Source organism: Myxocyprinus asiaticus, chromosome 18, assembly GCF_019703515.2.
Source record: "Myxocyprinus asiaticus isolate MX2 ecotype Aquarium Trade chromosome 18, UBuf_Myxa_2, whole genome shotgun sequence".
Classification (NCBI taxonomy): Eukaryota; Metazoa; Chordata; class Actinopteri; order Cypriniformes; family Catostomidae; genus Myxocyprinus; species Myxocyprinus asiaticus.
The window spans coordinates 26322862-26341265 of record NC_059361.1 but is presented as its reverse complement, the minus strand read 5'-3'; the positions used below and the strand labels follow the sequence as shown (position 1 = coordinate 26341265).

Sequence of the window (18404 nt, the reverse complement as noted above, 5' to 3'; positions counted from 1 at the left end):
GCAATGCTTCATGGCACTGTAGTTCATACCCTTGTGAAAGATAGTAAGTATCCATTCTTGTACCTTTGTCTTTTTGAAAGCCATTGCCTTCTTAGCAAAGGGTACATGCATTGCTGCCTTACAATTCGGCCAAAAGAAGGCATCTTAGAAGTCAGCATAATCATGTGTATAATTCCTAAATTAAATCTTTATTTTTTACAGTCAATTTAAAGAATGAGTCCACTTGTGTGAAAGGCAGTGGTTTGGATTTACCAGACATATGGGTGTCTTTCGGGTGGGTGGTCTGACTCCTCCACACTTGTTTAAACAGCACCACACCCCGGAGCACATTTCTCAGTTTTCCCCACAGGAAGTAACCCCCTCTGGTGGAGGAAGGCCATGTGCTCTCTAGCACCGCCTGGGGAAAGAAGAATACATTGAGGCACACACGCACACACATTTAGATTAACACAATAATTCTACAGTGCAATGCCTCTTATTATCTTAAGAAGATTGTGCTCTCTCTCAAGGACTAGCTGTAATTACTTTGATAGAATTGGAACAACACTCTGCCCAGACTTATGTCTCTCTCTGAGTGTCCTCTTGGTATTATGGGACATCTTGCAAAGAAGTGGGTGCCTAGTGAAATGATTGCTAGACTATGCTTTTGTCAAATGATAATAGGCATGAGAAACAAAGTCACACACCAGATTCTCTGCCAGCTTGAGGCCCTTGAGCATGAGAATAAAACACCTACTCATGAAAACAGTTGGAGCACTAACAGTGATTTGCAGCAACAAAGTGACCAAAAATCATACATTTTCAATGAGAGTTGGCAGTTTGTAGCAAAATGCAATGTGGGCATGTCCAGTAACGCAATAAAGAAAAATGCGTCTATGCAAATGTGTTCATCTTGTTTATTCTGTGCTGATGCAATTTATAAACAAATGCTTTCGCCTCTAGAATGTACATTTTTAGCAGCAAGACAACTGATTCCTTGTTAAATTAGAATGACATCTTATTTTCCTGTCAAAACGTACGGTTCATGATTCTCTCAGATTTTTAAACACTATGGCCAGTTGTACATTAAGGAACGGGAATGCCCACAACGAACAACAATACAAAATCGCTATATGTGCGAACACCCATTGAGACAGAATCAATTATAATTGTGCCTTAGGACTGCTCTGTCTATGCATATTTATCTAGAATGATTTATATTTTTGTGTCTCCAGCACTCACCCTGTTGTAGTATCCATATGTAATGGCATTTGGCTGCACTCCGGCTTTCTTCATCTCAAAAAGAACCCGAACAGCCAGAACAGGCTGTCCATACTGCCCACACAGCTGCATTAGGACCCGGTAACACACCTCCAGTAGAGCAGAAACAAAACGTTACATACAAAACCAAAACACGGACGAAAATTTCCACTGGCTGGGTGCAGTACAAACTGTTCTCGTTAATAACCAAAACCAATCAATAAAGTCTATTAGTTGACTGTACCTCATCAGGGGGCTGCAACTTTTTGTCCTGCATCTTTCTCAGCACATCGTAGGCAGTATGCAGTGCCCGCACCTTAGAGTGGCAGGCACTGACGTACGCAGGTAGGCAGATGAACCACAGACCATGGCAGTGCCTGAGCAGACACTTGGACCACATCTGAGGAATGGAGGAGTACATCTTTGCTATTCTCTGGGCTGATTTGATTTCCTACGGAGGCCGGATCAGAGAAAGGACGGGGTATTAGAGAGGTGGGGGAGAGATTTGGCAAGTCATGGGTGTGATTAGGATGAGATTAGTGACCTGTTGGGAGCGTCTGAAAATGGCTGCTGGGCTGATGGGACTGATGTGTCTCACAGCTGAAGTTGCCTTGGGGACTCTGGGACCGTCCTGGAGCTCGCAGAGTTGGGCGTTCAGTACCGGAAACCCAATGTAGCTTCATGGCAAACAACAGTGTGATATAAGAACTTTTCATCCTTGCTTTGTTTCATTGTTCTACCACTGTTTGCTTGCAGTTGAGCAATAAATTAATGAAAAACAAACCTAGTAACATGACATTTTGTTCTTTCAATTACTCTGAACATGCCACATACAGATAAACTAGGCCCAAATAGAATTTGCAGACTTTTTATTTAAATGTTTTTATTTTCTACACTCATTTTAAGGGTGAAGTATGTAACTTTTTTATGTCAAAACATGTTCTACTATCCCAGTTCATTGCTCATTAACAACTATAAGTAAGCCATTTGTCAATTTACTTCCAAAAAATATAAACATTGCGCCTCCCAGGCACTATCAAAACGGCGCACATCTCCACCCATCCCTCTCTAGCTCAACCTATATCGTGATTTTGGGGCGTGGCTACTTGTAGTAAGCTGTTCAGCCAGTAGAATATGAACATCAATGGCAGACGTGTACAGAAGAAAATAAATTTAGCTTCGGCAAAATTCGAAGACTTGCTAAAAGAGATAGAGACAGAGAACGGAGTGAAATCAGAATGAACATTGGCATTGCATTTACAAGGTGGAGGACTTAGAGGGAATTTTTGGGGTTTGATTGAGATGCCAAACTTACTGAATTTCTTCTCGATAGGTAAGCTACACTCAATGTATTGCCACACATGTTAGCTCATTACAGTCGAGCTCCAGATAAATTCATCCCCCGCACATCCAGCTGCCGTTCAATCCGGTAATGTTATCGGACAACCCAATTCCTCTGCCATGCTTTCTGTCCGTTGTGTATGTGTAAAAATGGTTTTGTTTAATACGACGTTAAACATTTATCACCATTTATTTAGTATAGAATATTAGTTCATATGGAATCAGAGAGTGTGAAAGGGCGTGATGAGGTTGTTTAAAAACATACTTTATTTTTGTAATTCCATTTGGTGCCACAAGTAGTGCATAAATTACATACTCTACCTTCAAGGGAAAAACCTTTGGAATTCTACGAAATTGATTTGAACTAAGTAAAATTTGTTATACAGAGCTTAGACCATGCCTTGCCTTGCTGAAAAGACCAGCTTAGACCAATTTCCAGTTTATGCTGGTTAGTGCTGGTTTGGTGATAGCCTAGCTAGTGGACCAGCACAGCCATCTTGTTCACCACCAGTTTTTTTAGATGAAGATGGTTGACTAATTGGCTGGTTAAGCTAGTTAGGAAGCCTGTAGTCTCACGTAGCCCAACCTTTAACTAAAACAGCAGAGCATGGTTAGAGCATGGACTGTGGGCAGTCGGTGGGGGTGCCATCTGAGGTTGAGACTAGGTACACAACACAACACAACATATGCTGTTGACCAGCAATTGTAGTCTTTTCAACAGGGTACATTCTTATTTGGTAGCTAAAAGCATATTCAAATCAACCAAAATATTTAATACACAAACATCCAAGGGAATTTAGAAATGAAACATTTTAGAAAATGACAGGCATTCAAATTCTGCTGAAACAAGTGGCACTTTCTGCACGAGCAGATTCTGTGTGAGCCTGCTTATGCATGGGAAATGTAACAATCTTAAGCTTCAAAGTCAAGAAACACCATTACATTAATAACAGATCCACTTAATTTAAACACATGCTCTCTGTGGAGGGTCTATTCTGTACACACTGGATCTTTAGAAAGGTTTATTCTAGACTTTGCATACTGGGAGAGGTTTTGAAAGGGGATTACACTGTATATGATGTCACTACAATGCTGTCTGTGGTGTGATGTACTGTTGTGTATTGTGTAGGAGTATGCATGGAAATTTGTGTGTCAGAATCCTGTACATGTCTGTTTGAGTTTGCCGTACCTATAAACCACAGGCAGCTCCTCTCCCTCAGGCAGTGCCGGCAGATCTGGAGGGGTGATGTAGACCGTGTGCTCGCTGCGGTGAGATTTGTCAAGTTCAATAAGCCTTGTGTCCTCAGGCTTCTCGCTGTCCACCTAGAGTAAACACACTCTTTATCAGCGACAAACTGTCTTATATTTTTATAGAAACATAAAATAGTAAGTGCCAATGTAAGCCTACAGTTTCATTATTGAAAAAAGACTTTGAACATGCATGCGTATTAGTTAAACTAGTCTAAAAAAATACTGTTTTTTTAAGCTTGAGCTGAGTTAAAGTTGCAAAATGTAGGATATCATTGCTGTCAGACATTATTGCTGATTTGAAATATGCTACTGAATTGTAATCTTGACAAACATTTTTGGAGATTTCTGTCTTTTCCCATTCAAGTAGAAAGGAGCTGTACATGCATGCCTATTATATACATTGAAAATAGCTCCTAGAGTCCTCAGGGCATTAGACACGCTTTCCCCCATGGTTCTCTTGGCATGGTCAAATGTTTTTCTAATAGCCCAGCCAGGTAGAGAGAGGTAATGGAAACAATATTAATGGCAAATGAAAGACTCAGAACTGCTATTTTGTCTCGTCACATGCTAACTTACTATTTTTTTCTCAAATTTCAAATGAAGTTATCCATACGTCAATCCAGACCTGATTTTGCTCAGAATTGAGAACTGATGTAGGAAATGCACACACGTCTGACCCCACCATTAAACTGTGCCAAAGGGATTTTCTAGTGTCTGGACATGCTGCAGCTGGCAAAGAGACCTTAAGTGCAGATCATCTGACCTCAGATCAGATGGAGCACAGGTTTTAGTGTAAATGAGCACATTAATCTCCCTCATCACTGTGGCCCACTGATCTCACATCTGTAACAAGATGCTCTGATCCTCCTAGCTTCCATCCAAACCTCCCCCATCTGCCACAGACACAAGTGCAGTGACCTGGACTTAACATGTAATGTTGTGTTGCTCAAGGGAAGTAAAATGTTCCAGTGCAGTATATGGGTAAGCCAGGGCTTGGAGGAGCCACTAAACATTTAGCCTTCAGACAAATCTGTCTACAAGTCCTGTAATTGGACTGTAAATGCATTCTAAAGTCCATGCCCATGAACTACATTGGAAATTAGGCAAGCTATCAAATAAAGCATGAATTTTATGTGTAGATAGTGGGAAACTCTATTTAGGCCTCTATAAGAAACAAAAAAGCAACAGCGTTTTTGAATGTCTTTCTAAGCTTACTAGATACGCATTAAAGGAATAGCTCATCATTTTTTCACCCTTATGCCATCCCAGATGTGTATGACTTTCTTTCTTCTGCTGAACTCAAACAAAGATTTATAGAAGAATATCTCAGCTCTGTAGGTCCATACAATGCAAGTGAATGGTGGCCAGAACTTTGAAGCTCCAAAAAGCAGATAAAGTCAGAAAAGAATAAATCCATAAGACTCTAGTGGTTAAATCCATATGTTCAGAAGTGATATGATAGGTGTGGGCGAGAAACAGTTTAATATTTAAGACTTTTTTTACTACAAATCCCCACTTTCATATTCTTCTTCTTTTGATTTTGGCGATTCGCATTATTTGTGCATATCGCCAGTTACTGGGCAGGGAGGAGAATTTATAGTCAATGTGCATTCTTTTCTGTTCTTGCTTTCTCGTGGACATTGTTCGACGTCATCATCCACTGCCGAAGTTAAATTCCAATACTACTTCTTTTCGTGTGAGCTTAACATGCAGAAATTACAGTCAGGTGCCTCAGCCAGTCGCGGCTGGCATCATCCAAATCGGTGAAGTTGCCGGGGCACCTGAAGCGGGAGCAGGAATATAGAATGTGATCAGCCGTCTGCTCCTTGCCTTCGCCGCATTCGCAGATTGGGTCATCAGCGAGACCCCACTTGTGTAGTGTGGCCCTGAAATGGCCATGTCCAGTTCTTAGTCGGTTTAGCTTGACCCAGGCTTGTCTGGGTAGGTCATTTCCAGCGGGTTTGTTAGATACATTGTCGATAAATTGTTTCAGTCTGTGGTTGTTATTATGCCATGCATCTTGCCCCTTTTTGTTAGCCCAATGGTGCCATTGTCATTATTTGCTTCTTTCATAAGGCGCCTCGTGTTAGAAGGTGACTGCTGGTTTTCTAGGCGGAGGATCGTGGTGTTCCGGTTGCAGATGGCATTGTACAGCAGGTGGTTGGGGTTATCCAAGGCTTTCAGCGCAAGGTTGATGCAACTTGCTTCTCTGCGAAGATTTGGTGGAGAGATGCCGCTGAGAATCGGTAGCAGCTCAGTGGGCATAGATTCCAATACTCAAGAACGTAAGTACAGAGAATGCATAAAATTACCAGGATATGTTCTTGATCAGGCTGAATATCCAGGATGCATCAGATGGTGACTTGTGGGCAAGAACCCATTTGAAGTCCCAGAAGTCATAGTGGCACTACGTTGGCAGACAAAGGTCATTTATCGTATCGTTTTCCCTCAAGGTTTTCCCACTGTAATCTCGCTAAAGTCTGACTTCTTTTTCCATCAACATTTGTTGTTTTGATGGGCATCATTTTAAGAAAGTAATAAACTCATGGAAGAAATGAGTTTTAACAGATTTTATTCTTTCAATGTGTCACTAGTCCTGAAAAACATCACTGATGTTATGATAATAATGCTGTAACTGGTCGTAATGCCAGAAGTTCTCTCACTGGCTAAAAATGTGCTGGGACAGGCAACTGTTCAACGGGAAGATCGCAGCACATCTCAAAGCTTGCAATAGATGCGTTGTACGTCCTCCTGTCCTTCTGAGTTCATTCTTCCAAGGTAGCTTGGCAAGACTGGTCTTCATACAAATACAAATTCGTTCTTTGATTTCTTATAATTGAAAAATACCCTCTCTTTCTGAACTAACCAAATAAGTTCAGCCAGGCTACAGTGGAACATGCTCTGTCATTCTTCTTTTATTGTCTCCAGTGTGAACACAACTCACAAACCCATGCCAGTTTAAATCAATTTAAGCTGTCTTTTTATTACCACTACACTGCTAAAGAACTGTCCTCCAAGGTCCTTACACGAGGGAAGGCCAGAGCAAGATAGTAGTATAACTGAAAGTGTGCCGCAGAGAGTTTTCACTGCACACCAAAGCCTTGTGTGGAGGAAAGGTAAGAGATGACTACTGTTTCTCTAAACAGAATAAATTGTCTGTTCCTTCCATCTCAGTGCTGTCAAGACAGGTATAAATGTACTACCAAGGCACAATACAGCCAGCCCAGGGTATATTTGTCAACACTTGTTTTACTGAAAATATCACTTTAGATCCCTGTGCAGTCTGGAGCATCCTGAGACAGGAGAACACAATTGGGAGACTGAAGTGGCACAAAGTACTGAAAAATTAATTATGCGGGCAAGATCACTCTTAGTGTTCTGCAGAGACTATGACCTAAACAGCACTGCTTTTTAATAATAAAGGTAGAAAGCACATACAGTATGTGCAGAGCTTTAAGAGGACCATGCACCCTTGGTGAAACACACCCCAAAAAAGAGAGAAACGTATAAAAGAGGTAAAAATAAGTCTTAAAATAATAATATCAAATCTATTTACTTGAATATTTAATTTAATATTTTAAAATATATTTTAATTTATTATTAATAATAAAATAAAAAAGTAAAATACTGTTTAATCGCATCATTTTTCATAGTTAATTGGCATTAATCGCAGATTTTGAAAGTGCTGAAATTTGACTCTAAATATACTACTTTTCCTGTCAAAATGCACATATTTCCTTCTTAGGAAAGAAAACAAAACAATATGTAACAATAATGCTTTATTACCATTTTCCAAACAAATTCTTCCACAGTATAAATTTAGAATTGCATTATAATAGCACCAGTTCAAGTAACAATAAATGTTTCCCAAAGTCTAAGTGGGCGTTTGACTGATTGAAAGATCTAGTCCCCAAATAGGTTGCATATTCATTGTAATGGGCATTAAATCTCTTAAACTCTCATCCTCCACAATATTAAGCTGGGAGATTGTGGCTATCTCTGTGGTAACAGCAATCGTGAAGCCGCGTTCATTACACCCAACACTGAATCTATCTACAAAACAAAGTCTGAATTGACTCTGTGCATTTAATAGAGTGCTCACCCTGCAAGACCTGTAATAATTAAATGTCAGTTGATCAAGGCCATTCCAGATATGCAGAAATGTGAAGGGCATTTTTATTACCAAAGGTAAATTATTCTGGTGATTGTGTTGTGTTTGGTTTCCCTACACACATCCCATATCTGAAGTTAAAAGAGCCACATATTTAAGCAGCTTACCTTCCCTCCTTTCTCTGTGCCGAATAGCTTTCCAAGCAAGCAGTAAAGCAAAGAGAGCAAAAAAGAAAGAGAAAGAGGGAAGAAAGCAGATTACTTAGAAGAAAAGCCGAAGTGAACGAGAGAACAATACTCACAGAAAATTAATTACATGACATAAGCAAGCCCAAGGGATCATACCAGCACAGCTAATAATGACATAATTTCCCCTTACTGTTTTAATAATTCATGTAGGGTGTGCTCCATTGAACCCTTTGTATTTTTCACATAGTTGCCCATTTCTTACTTTTAGTAAAGAGCCTGGAGTGTAGTTTAAAATGGTAACTATTTATGAGCCGTCTAAAAGCACTCTGTAATGAAGCAGTTCTAGTCAAGATAAAGGGATGATGTGTATTTCTTAGCGGGAGCTAAATATACATACAGATCAAAAGGTTTGATACCTTGTCAACGCAGTCATCAAAGAAAGCCAGGCTTGCGTCCTTATCGCTGACAAAAGAGCACTCTTCGATGAAACGAATAAACATCTGAGTCTTGGTCATTAGGGAGTAAAACTTTTGATGGGATCGGTCACGACTCTTCAAAAAGCCTGCAAAAAACAAAATCCATATTCAAAGTCAAGGACGTCAAGCAGAGAAAATGTGATTGCATTCATGATTTGTATACTAGAATCACAGCCACTATTGTCTGTTGCAATTAAACATTTAATCTGAATTTATAAGGCGTGTAGTAAATTACATCAAAGTCTTCATTAGCCGCTTTTCCACCATTGGACCAGTGCAAACCAGGGCTATCAACTGCTCAGCTGGGGCCATTAGCCTCGGACCTCAAGCCGCGATACCAAAAATCGATCTGCTTTCCCACCATCGGGTCAATAGCCCCACAGCATTGCCCTAAAACCGCCCTTAATACGCTGCTCTGGTGCCAACATCACACCCATTTCACAAGCAAGAAGGAAACTCAAGCTTAGGTATCAGACTCTGGTACTGTGTACTGTGCCTGAAATTTCATTGTAATTTTTCCCAAACACGTACTGTTGTGCACTGAATACACAACTTGACAAGTTTGCCAACAAAATATACTTAATCACGTCTTCGTTCGGCAGACACCATCGATATGACATTGCACATTTTCATCAGCCCAAATGTTCAGAAGAGCCCTGATTTCGTCTACTAACCAGTACTGACGATTCTCCGTTCTCCACTGATCTATTGAGGAAACCTGGTAGCTAAATATGAAAAATTGGGGAATGAGTATCTTGGTGCTGAAACCTCTGACCCCGCTTCAATCCCCAGTTAGCCTTCTTTGGCCCAAGGGTAATCGGCGGGCCAAAGGCCATTGGCTGTTGGCCCCGAAGGAAGCCCCGAGGAGGCACGATGATGCCCCGGAAGTGACAGTGGGAATGCAACTAGCCCTGGCACACTAGCATGCTCTCACTTAGCCCAATAGTGGAAACTCAGCTAACGAAGAGTCTTGGGCAAGTGTGCTCAGTTTGAACAGACCCAGTAAGAGAGTCAAAAACAGTGATTATATAAGAGGCTGCAGATGTGTTTTCAGACATTCTATTAATCACTGCAGTTTGTTGGACATGTCAGCCATGCCTAATTTCCAATGGGTCTTCACCAAAATTGCCACAATAATTTCAAGCCTGATTTGCGCCAGACTGCACAGGCATGGGGCCAGATCTGAGCAATCTGAGCAGCTGCTGAGCTTCAGCATTCCACTAATGAATTACAGTGGACTCTCTGGTTCTAGTTCTGGTTTTTGCTTCACGCTGACCCACCCTGTTGAAAAGACCAGCATTGCTGGTCACCTGCATACTATATGCTGTGTTTTGGATGTTGGTTTTCAGCATGGAGCAAGTATAACAGTGTAACGATTCAATGATGGCAAAGCAGGAAGCTGGGACAGGCTTGACAATCCACGTGAGACTTTAATTACACACCACAGTACTACACTTTTCAGTGTCACACATAACAGACTACTTTTCAGCAATACAAAACAAAATACACAGAAGGCTTGCTTTTCAGCAGTCGCTTCACACCGACACATTGACACACACACACACACACACACACACACACACACACACAGTCAGGTCCGTGCGTCTCTCTCTCTCTCTCTCATTTGCCGCTGTCTCCTCTCCTCAAATACTCCCACCGCCCCTCACTGGAACGAGAGACTGGTGTGGCACAAAGGTGGAGCTCATTCACCACTTATCTTCCCAGCCTAACTCTGCACAGACGCCGCTCGGCCCCACCCTGCTCGCCACAAACAGTTATGAAAATATATTTTGCACACACATGTATTTGTAGAATTGTAGAATTACACAAAATGATAAATGTGTAAATTATGTATTTTTTCATCAGAGAATAAATGAAGAGTCGACCCTACCACAAATGTCCAATGTCTATATAATCAAACCATCATCAAACAATGCAGATTACACAAGCATCCCTTGGTCAACCAGCCTTATTAAAAAGGCAATACTGGCTAACAACATGGCTATGCTGGTCCACCAGCAAGACCAGCAAAAAATCTGCACTATCCAGCTGGGACCAGTATGGAAATTCATGCTGGTCTAAGTTGGTCTTCTCAACAGAGCAGATTTTGCATTGGACATTAAGCGGAAACCCAATGCAATATCAAAACTGTTTATCGTACAAAGTTGACAAATGCAGTATGTCCTTGAAATCAAACATTGACATTAATATTATTAATAAAATATACTGTAAATTAAGTAAAAATAATGTAAACATCTCCATGTTTTCTTCATTGCATGTAAACCCATATTTACTGTAAATGCATTCTGGGTCATATTTTCTTTTACATGTACCTTGCATGGCTTTCGAGTATTAGGGCACCTTTCCACTATTGGGTCCCGACCTACCAGTTGAGAACCACCGGTGACGTGCACATGGCTCACCTTGCAGATCGAAGAGTGAACTGGCGTCAGTTGCTTTCTCTGAAGGAGCTTGTGTAATTGGCAACAGGTACGAGCGGTAGCCCCTCAAGATGGCTGCCATGAAGCGCAGGAAAGCCTCCTGGATCTCTAGCTCCAAGGTCTCCAGACTCTTCCCACCACTGCCAGGTTCCCGCTCAGTCATGAACGCCTCCATCTGCCCGTCCTCACGACTCATCTGATAAACTGCAGAACATTTACACTCAAGTTATATAAGCAAAGTTCAAAGAGGTCACGCAAGAGACCAGATCACTGCTAAATGTACTGATGCACATCTAATTTACAATGTCCAGATTACATAAGTAGAACATTTTAACAATGAAGATATAGTGGGCCCATTTTGAGAAATGGGTACATTGCATAAGCCCCACTCCCATCACTTCAGCTAGGTCAGCAAAGAGATCATAGGCTCTATCTGTTAATAAACAGTCACATAGACGGACACATAATGTTCCCAATTAAATACAGTATATGGGAACACAGTCACTTAGTGCAGAGAGATACATTATTTTTATCACAGCTTCCCAGTAAATAATTTCAGTGTTTAGGCCTAGTTTTAAGAGACATGCTGATGTCAGTACATTCTGTACATGAAATTTTGAAGAACTGAAAACCCACTGAAGCCCTGGGTTAAGCCTAGTTCAAAGACTGAAGCATCAATCAAATCTTAGGTATCAGTCAAAACTCTATAACACCCCAACATTAAAAAAAATACAACTTTGTGCCATGCTCTTCCTCTATCAAACTGCCCCATCTCTAAATCTCATCATATCTCAAGGATGACTTTTTTGTTTTGCTCTTTGTCAAGCATTCATAAAACATTGTTAGGTAATAAAAATGATACTGTCAGTGTCAAAAAGGACAGTACAAGGCCACTTAGAGTTGTATTTCTTGTGTAGTGAGGTGAACTAATATTGCCTTGAAAAGAACTGAGAAAGAAATGAGTGAATCATTTTCCCGGTGACACCACTGTGACAACCCCCACACCACACACACACACACACACACACACACACACACACACACACACACACACACACACACACACACACACACACACACACACACACACACACACACACACACACACACACACACACTAACCCTCATCCAGTTGCTGGTAGAGTTTGCTGAGGGTGTTGATCAGATGTTTACAGGCTTTTCTTGGCAGGATCTTCCAGGTCAAGGCTCTGCGCTCTTCTTTGCTGAAACAGGCCACACGTGTTTGTCATTAGAGAGACAGCAAGGGTAAACAGTTTTTGGGAAAAGTGGTAAAGTCCAAACCCATGAACAACAGAATTAAAAGCTGCCTTAGAATTTTTTGTAGGTTTATGAAGCAAATAGTTCAAAGTCTAAATTCTGATTGGATGATCTGCATTTGAAGCTGTTGTAAAATGATTATAAACGCACACCTGTTACCACACATTTAACATTAAAACTGCAAATGTAACTGTTTATAGAACATTTGTATATTTTATCATACTGCTATTGTTGCTAAAGCAACAATACACAAGAGTCTGTGTGTTACAGTTATTTTCTGCAAAAATCAGTAAAAAGCACTGGAATGCATGGCTTCTTGTGGTTTATTGTTTTGTTTACAATCCACAAACATTTAGGTACATACTAACAGACCAAAAAAACAGGAGCATGTGTTCAACACATGTAGGTACCGGGAGTCATATTTTTATAACAACATTCCTCCGTGGTCATATATCTCTAGCCTGATCTTTTAACCATCTGCATCATGATAAAGATCATTGTTACTCAGAATTTCACTTAATTAACACTTGCCATTACTCAAGAGTTTCTGCTGGAAAACACTTCATTAAAAAACTCTTCAGTACAGAAATGAGAAATCGTTCTCAAGTTTATGTTGAAATCGACGTTTATTTTGTGAATTTATGTGAAAGAGGTAAAAGGTCAGGAGAGGCTCTCAGGGGAACTCAGAAGTATGTAGAGGTCAAAAGGTCACTCACTGGGTTATAGTGTTGGTGTCCAGGTCAACACAGCTTATGTCTGTCGGTGGCTCATAGATATCAAAGTAACGCGAGTCCACCCCTACAATGAAAGGGCATGGAGCACTTAGAACATCTGCCAGGGCCAGGGGGCACAGAGGAATGTAAGGGCATGGCCAGTGGAAGGGAAAAATCATCTGTGGGTACAAAAGAAGTAAAACAATATTAACATATCAGGGCTCAACAAAAAGGATGGCCAGAATGAGAGAGGTTTGGGCCAACTGACAGAAGTTTTATTTTTGACCTATTGGGCCAGTGCTGCGTTAACACTACATCTTACATTGGTTGATCATTGACATATGTGCAAACAATCGTCAGCCAAATTTATACATTTCTGTGATGTATTGAATATTGTTTTTGCAAACTGAAGAGTTAAATATGCCTCAAAGGTAACAATATCAAGCTGGCTAATGCATGGATTATGTTTTGGCAAAATAACTAGGATTACTTGAAATAATCTTAAATAAGCATCATTAATTTTTCACACCATAATCTGTTTTGTTTTCCAGAAACAATGTGTTGATGTATTTATTGCTGTTTAAGAGTTCAATTATAGCTTCTTTAAATAAAGACGAACATAAACATATTTAATATAATACAACTATCTGAAATAGTAATTTGTCATATAGTGGCACGGCCAGAGAAAATATAGACAGAGAAAGTCGAAATACGAACTATAGAAAATAATTCATCTTAATGTTGTGCCCTGGATATTTACCAATATTGAGCATGAGCGAAAGGAATTTAAGCTATATTTTGGTGTCCTACATTCACCAAGAAGAGGTAAATGAAATAGATAAGCTTCCCATTAGTACTGGGAATGCTATAGGTGAAAAGTAATCATCACTCCCACTTTACAACCATTCAACATAATCTTCTCCCACTCACCGACACTAGGGCCTCTGTAACGCTGGTAAGAACTGCCGGACGCAGAGAATGCACCAAGATCTTGTGCTCAGTCACGGCCAACACCAGCAGAGTCACTGCATTCTTAGGTCCGAGGTTTAAAAGCAGTGTAGAGAGCCTTCCACCACTGTGGGCAAGGTAAACAGGCATGTAAATAACCCACATGCACATTAAAATATTTCCAGGTTTAAATGGAAAACAATCTCAGATTTTCAATGTGGTCTCAGACTTTTGGACCCCACTGAATGTTATAAAGTTATAACACTGGACCAGGTCCTACTGAAATATAATTTCCAATCATCAACACACTATAGTCAGCATTCACCTGATATGGTCTTTGTATCTGTGGTCTGTGTGTCTGACTCACCTAAGAGGGAGGGGGGAGGAAACAGGCTGGCTCAGCATCAGGCTATCATGTGGAGACAGCTGAGAAAAACAAGCACACAAACACAACCACACACAAACACACAGTCGCAGAGAGTTGACGCCAGGGCTGGCAGATATTTGAACAAATGGTGCAATTGGTATTTACCATTTCAGGCACAACATTAGTCAAACAAAGGCATGATGTGCATAAAACTCACCTGCACCAAGATACGTGGCCTTTGAGAGGAAGGAAAAGGAACCTTGTGCATGAAATGAGAAATATGCCTGAGGGGAAAACAAAAATAAATGAAACAAGTTCAACAATCAAAAGGACTGTGAACTCATATGCAGAATTTAACTTTTTTTGCTTTGTATTTGTTTTAAGCATAAACCTCATTAAATTTAGTTAGATATTTGCTTACAGTAAAACAAGAAAATCTAAATGCCAATGAGGTAAGAAAACTAAACTTCATTCACTCTATGAAAATAAGTCTTAACCCTTTAAGCTCGGATTGGGCACGTAAAAATATAATAATTATCAAGATATTAATAACTACAGTCTTGACCAACACAAAATAGGTATCTTTTAAAGCTAAGAAGCTCTACTTTACAATGCATGTAGGCATTATAACCAATACTGAAAAAGTGCTTTGAAATTTGCAAACAAATTGGAAGTGTTCCATTTTTATAAAAATGTTGCACTGTACATATTATTGTAATCAGTAAAAATATCAAACTGATCAAAGAGCCATGTGTCATATGTCATTGGAAAGCTCTCAAAGAGTAGAATACAACCTGCCGATTTGTTTTACTCACAGGCAACAACATAGCGAGTAACAGCTACGTATATGTCTTTGGCATAAATGTAACATGCAAACAGGTGTTGCTTTTTAAGTTGCGTTTTTGATTATAACTTCATGAAAAATAAACAGAACATAAAATATCACATTACTTAGATGAGGCGATTATCTTTAAAACAAGCCCACACACAATGTATTTGGATGCGCAGATCATTAGATAATCCACACGAAGCATAATGTGCTATTTGCATGGCTAAAAACACATTAGCTTTCCTGTATCAGGTGACTTCATCGGAAATGATGTGGTATGTTGTCCAGCATTTTGGAGCACTAAACTGAATTAGGATCGCTGCAACCAGAGGTGGAAGTCATCCAAATATGGGCAGAGAGGATCATTCACTCTAATTACATATGGCCACCAGGAGATGGTGCCAAGTACATGACACAGACTCAGTGATGACTCAAATGACAATGAATGGATCTGAATGAGATCTCGTTACTCATGCCTGCATGCTTTGGAGAGAAAGCATACCTTTGGTCATTGTTGTATTTGCATGTGTAATAAGTTCTTATGTACAATTATTATATTTTATTGTTTGGAGAGGCTTTTGGACACTAGGTTAAATTATTTTTGTAATGATATAACTTTTGATTGCTTTGTCATATCAACACAAAATATTGCTCAGATAACAGGTGACATGATTCGGAACAAAACAAAAGCAGTTTTTTGGAGCTACCTTATTTACACCCTGTGTGTGTATATATATATATATGTGTGTGTGTGTGTGTGTGTGCGTGTGTGTGTCCCAAATCACTTTTTGGCTAAATTTGTTTGGTGATTTTTGACCAGATTCTTAGGCTGAGAGTCTCATTAATTTATCATAATCTAGATCATTAAAACATTTGTAGCATTTTCTTTAAAATGATACCAAACAATTGAACCTCTTTTTTTTTTTTTTTTTTTTTTTTTTTTTTTTGTAGAGTTATAAGCCTTTCACTTTGGGCATGCCAGTGAAACAGGAAATCTTTAAAACACCTTCTGAGGTTAAAGGGTTAATATCTTATGCAATGTTGCATTTATTTTTATTAAACATGTATTTTATTTGCCCTAGTACTCACTTCTCAATGGGCAGAGTGTGTGGACCAGAGATGGAGTATCTGTACAGGAAGGTAAGGAAGTTATGGAAAGCATCGAAAAAGGGCCAGTGAGACAGAAGGCAGATGCTTTTGTTGGTGTGGACAGTCATGGACCCATCAGGCCTGAGACCGTTATCCTGCAGGCCCAGCTGAGATCTCTGCTTGTCAGTCAAATGTTCCTCTGTGTAGGGCTCGTAGAACTGGATGGCAGCTCCATAAACCTAAGAACACAAGACATACTCATGAAAACTCTCTAGCATTTGCAGTACAGTAGGTTAACATTTTAGAGATCAAAAAAGGAGTGAGCTGCCCAGTCGTGCATGTAGCTGTACGCACCATGAGTGCTATGAGAGCTCGCCTGTTGGTGTTATTATTATTATTATTATTATTATTATTATATGATTTTTGGTATTCAATTGATTCCTGATCGAGAGAGAGCAGAGAGCTGTGTGTGTGCTTGTGATAATAATCAACAGAGGATTTGTCTCTATTTTTGACATGCTGCAGAGAAACTCAAGTGGCTTTATTTTCTCTGTTCGTGTGATATAAAATTATTTGCAAATAGCATACGTGTCATTACAGATACATATTTTGGGAGTGGGATGTGGTCAGGTTACTGTGCATACCCCGAAATCAAATCTTACAGGCACCCTTGTTGATACCACCTGATGTAATACAACTTCTAAAGAGCAAAGCTAATTTAGTAGCTACATTCAAAAAGCATCACCAACTATATGTGTTTTAAAACTCATAAGTGCTTTACTCAGATCTGTTCGGTGAGATATAAAGCGATATTCCAGATTTATTTTTGCTTTCTGTTCAAGCAGCTCAGATCAGGAACATCTCAGCTTAGCAAGATTTCTCTGAAGTCGCTTACCTAGATGAATAAATTATTGAATACTGCAGCACAAATAGCCAGGAGACTTGAGGAGCGTGAGCTGAGTGCACTGATGTGTTTGACATACCTGAGCAGACTGCAACTGAGCTTTAGCTATACATTAAGAAACATGCCAATAATACATCTTCATCTTATTTAGAATTTTTTTTTAATGCCCATTTATGGAAGTTCTTCATATTCCACATGCACCAGTTTCTTGCTGCTTTAAATTCATTGCACATCTCCAAACCAGCAAAGACGATTCACCCGCCGCTGTGCCTGATTTTCCTAAAGAATGCTATCAGAGATTGTGCTGCAGTAAGATCTAAAACCACAGCGAGTCAGAATGCGCATGTAAGTGTGTGTGTGTGTGTGCTCATGCAAGCATGTTCGTGTGTGTACCTTTTCTCCAGAGGCACCAGTGAGAACGAATGTGGAAAAGACAGGGAGAGAATATTTGGTTTGAGAGGGCCAGCACTCGATGGATGCTCCCATAGGTAGACAAAACAGGGGCACAGATTCAGGCAAAGGAAAAGAATCATAGTCTTCTTCTGGATATCTGGACAACAGACCTGCACACATCAAAAAACCCTCAATTTGACTGTTAGCTCCGTTAAAAACAACAGTTAATACTGATCATTGATCACTGTCACGTTTACTCTGTAATTAATTACTTAATTACAGTTTTCCAAATGACAAGATAATCACAGGCAACAGTTAAGGCCTAGAGCTGTGTGGTGCTGCTGTATACTGTGAATATAAAATGAGCAGTGTCGGGGAAGCTACTTTAAAACTGTAGCTTCCCAAGCTACAAGCTACTCATAAAATAAAATATGGTACAATATATTTTAATGCACTGAGGGTTTTTAAATAAATTAATTAATCTTTTTTAGGGCGACAGCATTGCACTAAATACAACCAAACATTTGGAATATAACTGAATGGAAAACAGTGATGAACATCAGCATTTAACTAAATACTTCACAATAAAAATAGAGGCAAAATGCTGCACAGGGACTTAAATCAGTGAATCAATTATTTTTTAACTGGTTCATTTGCATGAACCATCCAAATAAACCGATTCACTAAAATGAATAAAGAACCAATTCACTAAAACTAAAACAAATGCATTTCCCAAGAACAAATTAAAGGAAAAGTTCACCTAAAAATGAAAATTCTCTCATAATTTACTCCCACTCATGCCATCGCAGATGTGTATGACTTTCTTTCTTCTGCAG

The 18404-nt window shown here is 39.7% G+C and overlaps 1 protein-coding gene across 1 annotated transcript in view; it reads right to left on the bottom strand.

Moving 5' to 3' along the window:
- Positions 1-18404, bottom strand: part of LOC127455989 (C-myc promoter-binding protein-like) — a 46086-nt gene that overhangs the window by 16972 nt on the left and 10710 nt on the right. The window contains exons 5-18 of the mRNA XM_051724241.1: positions 17569-17738; positions 16272-16510; positions 14571-14637; positions 14354-14412; positions 13969-14113; positions 13042-13217; positions 12170-12270; positions 11030-11251; positions 8547-8692; positions 3770-3903; positions 1784-1916; positions 1484-1690; positions 1222-1350; positions 253-397 (exon numbers count right to left, since the gene is read on the bottom strand). Of these exons, the coding sequence (XP_051580201.1) occupies positions 253-397; positions 1222-1350; positions 1484-1690; positions 1784-1916; positions 3770-3903; positions 8547-8692; positions 11030-11251; positions 12170-12270; positions 13042-13217; positions 13969-14113; positions 14354-14412; positions 14571-14637; positions 16272-16510; positions 17569-17738 (2073 nt within the window). The remainder of the gene's footprint in view (positions 1-252; positions 398-1221; positions 1351-1483; positions 1691-1783; positions 1917-3769; positions 3904-8546; positions 8693-11029; positions 11252-12169; positions 12271-13041; positions 13218-13968; positions 14114-14353; positions 14413-14570; positions 14638-16271; positions 16511-17568; positions 17739-18404) is intronic.